General features: G+C 38.0%; 1 protein-coding gene across 2 annotated transcripts; it reads left to right on the top strand.

Moving 5' to 3' along the window:
* The first annotated feature begins 963 nt into the window (after positions 1-963).
* Positions 964-3,628, top strand: LOC149389994 (methyltransferase). Of its 2 annotated transcripts, XM_089621609.1 has the most exons (10): positions 964-1,059; positions 1,192-1,299; positions 1,386-1,451; positions 1,538-1,906; positions 2,001-2,205; positions 2,288-2,345; positions 2,594-2,680; positions 2,796-2,903; positions 2,984-3,125; positions 3,228-3,628. In XM_089621609.1, exons 2-10 carry the CDS (start codon positions 1,223-1,225, stop codon positions 3,442-3,444), a joined length of 1,329 nt encoding a protein of 442 aa, XP_089477735.1. In that variant the 5' UTR covers positions 964-1,059; positions 1,192-1,222; the 3' UTR covers positions 3,445-3,628. The 2 variants fall into 2 exon arrangements, with proteins under 2 accessions (XP_089477735.1, XP_089477736.1); XM_089621610.1 differs by lacking the exons at positions 964-1,059; positions 1,192-1,299 and having other exon boundaries at positions 1,408-1,455; positions 3,228-3,627.
* The last annotated feature ends 471 nt before the right edge of the window (positions 3,629-4,099 follow it).

Raw genomic sequence — 4,099 nt, 5'->3', positions numbered from 1 at the left:
TTCCATTAATTTCAAATAAACAATATCACCGTGAAATTTCCACTTTTAACTACTAACCATTATTTTAAGAGCGCATAAATCGGACGGAACCTGACGGGCACCAAAATTTTGAACAGTCTCAGCACCGGTTCATACAAAATGTTCCTTAGAAATCATGGTAAACCGGACGGAAAACGGTCCAGATTCTCGCTCGTGAAATTCGGCTTGATTCAGAGGTTTCTTTCCAAAAAAAAAACCATGAAATTTAAATAAAACTCGGGCACAAAATCAGAAAAAGATCGCGAAATTTAGGTTTTTTCGACGTGAGTAAGAGTATTTGTCATTGTTTTTCATCAAATCCCGGGAATTTCTTCCGTTTTCCGACAGTTTGAAGGCGAAACTTCCCTGCGTCCCAAGGGAAAGCGAGCGTAGCCCGGGTAATGGTCGAAATCCCGAATGAGTTCAAATGTAAATGAAATAGTGTTTTTATGAAATTTCTTGTGAGTTTTTTTTATTATTAAGTTCAATTTTTTAGTTTCTAACTTGATTATTGGTATTAAACTGAATTTGTAACCAATATTTTCAATTTTTTTGTTAGATCCTAAAAATAAGATTTTCAATTCTTTTTTTTTGTTGGGTGTGTGTTGAACTATTTCATATGGTTTATGTTGAACTATTTTAATTATGGTTTGCAATGTAATGAAGATATTGTAGATTATTTAATTTTTTTTTATGGTATGTATGAATTTTTATAAAAATTTATTCACGGTAATTGACGGTATACCACGATAATAACGGTAACTTCAACGGTACAGTTTATCATTTTTTTATACTCTGGTAAACTATTGGTATACCACAATACACCACCAAAATTTGAGGCCTGAAATGATATCGTTATTTTGATCCTCGGGTTGATAGAGAAAAAAGTGCCCCCATGTTGGGCTTGTTTAATGACTGGCCCAATACCGTAACTCAGAAACAGCTGTCGAACTGGGAAATGTCAAAGCAGTGCAAGTTCCCTCTCGCTTGAAATGAATTTTTTGAACCGCACGAAAAAAAACACCTGAGCAAATTATTCAGGTATAATGATTCTGAATTGTGTTCGTTTGTAATATTTGCCTGTACTGTACATCATTCTTTTTCGTACATCGTTACAAGAAAACCAAGAATCACTTACTGGATTTCTCGTTTTTAATTCCCAAACATTCTCAGCCGTCGAGTCAAGTGTTGAAGTAAAGCAACAATGGAGACGAAGCGCTGCAAATTCTGGCTTCCCAGAAAGAACCGCTTCTGTGCCAACATTCCTATTGACGATTCAGTGTAGGCTAAATATATATAACTCTGTATCTCTCTGCGAATTCGTTTTCTAGTTATATCTCTCTGATTATGCTCAAACTGTGCCCTAGCTTCTGCGGCAACCACATACCTAGGTCGGATGAAATATGGATTCCGTGCCCTATAGACTCTTCACAGTTAGTGCGGTCTTCTCTCTAATCAAATTCTCAATCTTTCATCTAATCACAACATTCAAGTCATGTCCAATGTGTATTCTGTGTAGCTCTGTGCTGAAGGAAAACCTTGATAGTCATGTCAAGAGATGCCCTATGCTGAAACAAGCTCAGTCCTTGGCTCTCCAACCTTACTATCAAAAGGGCATTAATTCAGGCGATCAGGATGAAGAAAGGGATAAACCCCTCGAACATGCTGAAAACTCACGACCACCTTGTGGTAAGCCGGGCTCGAGGTCTTTGGATCACGTTACTTCAGAGTCGAAGCGGAGTTCTGTGTACAATATGAGCGTCGATGAATTCGGACAGCTAATCGATAAGATTAAGCTGGTTCACGATTCCGTGTGTAAGGATATTCAGGACTCGTATACAATTCCGGAGGCATGTGGAATATGGATCAAAAGAGAAGTTGATGATGGGTACTTGCTTGCTTGTATGCCTTTTGAAATTTCGGTGTCAGGTCTCGGTTTTTTTTAGAAGTTATTATGTAAAAGTGAGTTGGTATGGTCGCAGAAAATTGCCGTTCCAGGAAAAACACGTGGTGCAACAAGCTTCGATTCTCGGGAACTTGGAACGATTAGGGATGTTGGGTCGAGATTGCGGAGGAAGAGCGGTGGTGGAGTTTGGAGCAGGAAGAGGGTACTTGACGCAAATGCTGGCAGATTGCTATGGCATTGAGAAGGTCTTTTTGGTGGAAAGGAAGGCGTATAAGCTCAAGGTTGGTTGTATTAAGATACAATATATAAGATCCTCACTTATTTGGTGACTTTTCTATTTACTATTTTCTTTTTCATGATTAGGCTGACCGTTCATTGCGGAAGAAAGAGAGCTTGGTACTAGAGCGTTTGAGGATCGACAGTAAGGTTTTCCACAAAGGAGCTTTTACTTGTATTTACATATTTGCTGTGTTCTTGCTGTTCGAATGCAGACATAGCACAGCCAGCCAGATGATTCATAGCAAACATTGTCGATTTATAACATGTCTCTTCAATATCCAGCTTCCTTATATTCTCGTCCAAAACAATGTTTTCTTTTCAAACACAGATTTTTATTACATCTAAAATGATAGGTCTTACGTGAGTATTTTTTTTTTCTTCTTTCTGTAGTTGAAGATTTGAACTTAAATGCCGTTGAGTCTTTGCAAGGTTTTCCTTATCTTGCTATTGGGAAACACCTTTGTGGGCCTGCAACAGGTAAATCAAATCCTGCAAGTTGTAACTTACCCACGGTGGGTACACTATAAAACCTTGTACAACTACTAGGTATATAATGTGTAAACAATGTCATTATACGTTGTTGGTGTTGCAGATATGACTTTGAGATGTTGCCTCGTGAGCGATTGTAGAAAGCTGAAGATGAGAGGTCTTGCTATAGCAACATGTTGTCATCATCTTTGCCAGTGGAAAAACTACATAAGTACACTTATGATCTCACCTCAGCAGAGCACATTACGTTGATTCAGTTTCGAAACAAGTCTAACTTTTGCTCTGCTGCAGATAAGAAATTCTTTATGAATTTGGGGATCACAAAGGAAGAGTTCCACATGATAACATGGTTTACGAGTTGGGCAGTGGATGCCGATCACTCTTCAGATCTCTCCGAGGTTACTAATAATTGCAATCTGCACCCGCATTCCATGTAACTTTATATCTATAGCCTCTCTTTACTTTTTCATACCACTCTTGAAAGTTTACAGCTTTGACCATCAGTTGACTAACATTTCACAACATGTCGTGACAGCGAGATGGAGTGTGGTGTTAGTGGCGGGGTTGGAGGCATTATAAGGAATATGGGAGTAGTTGAAAGGGCTCGATTCGGGTTTCTGTGCAAGCAAATTATAGATATGGGTAGGATGATTTGGCTCAAGGAGGGTGGATTAGATACTCACTTTGTCACGTATGTCCCGTCGACTATTTCTCCCGAGAATCATCTGCTTATTGCCGGAGGCAATGTATGAGATCTCGTGATTCTTCTCTTCGAGAGAGCAATTTTGTAACTTTAGTTTGGAATGTTGAGGTTTTTCCATTGAATTATATAAGCCTGCGGTAATGGTTTATCAAAACTTTATGGAGCATATCTTGAGCTTTTTGTATGAATTCCATGTATGGATAAAATCAAAGTTTATGATCGTGTAATTCAGTTTAAAGAGCTTAAAAATGGTTGCCACGAAACAGTTTTTCCAGATCTTTGCTAATCCATAACAAAGTTGATAAGGAAAACCTTCTATTAACACACCTCCTATATGGTTGCCACGTCGGCGCATCAATGAAAGACACGAGGCAGCCTAATTTTTTTTTTTGAAATTTCATTTTATAGACCTAAAAGTTAACAAAATATCGAGATTAGACCTCGTATTTTAAAAATATCAAAAAATGGATTTTTGTCTCCATTTCGGACACAAATACCCTTTTGAACAAATAAACCCATTTCACTTTCACTCTCTATTTTCTCAATCCCTCATTCGGTCTTTCACGGTCAATTCTGATGACATATAACTAAATTCGACGAGATACGAGGGAATCCAACGAGCTAAGATAACCTAGAATGACAACTTTTCACATGAATTTGACTTTTTCCACTTAAAATGCCCAAAAATATGAATTTTATCGTAT

This window comes from Urtica dioica, chromosome 8, assembly GCF_054948205.1.
Source record: "Urtica dioica subsp. dioica isolate 48M chromosome 8, U.dioica_male_clone48M_v1_H2, whole genome shotgun sequence".
In the NCBI taxonomy this organism is placed as follows: domain Eukaryota; kingdom Viridiplantae; phylum Streptophyta; class Magnoliopsida; order Rosales; family Urticaceae; genus Urtica; species Urtica dioica.
The sequence above is the reverse complement of the archived record's forward strand: the minus strand, read 5'-3'. Positions and strand labels throughout refer to the sequence as shown.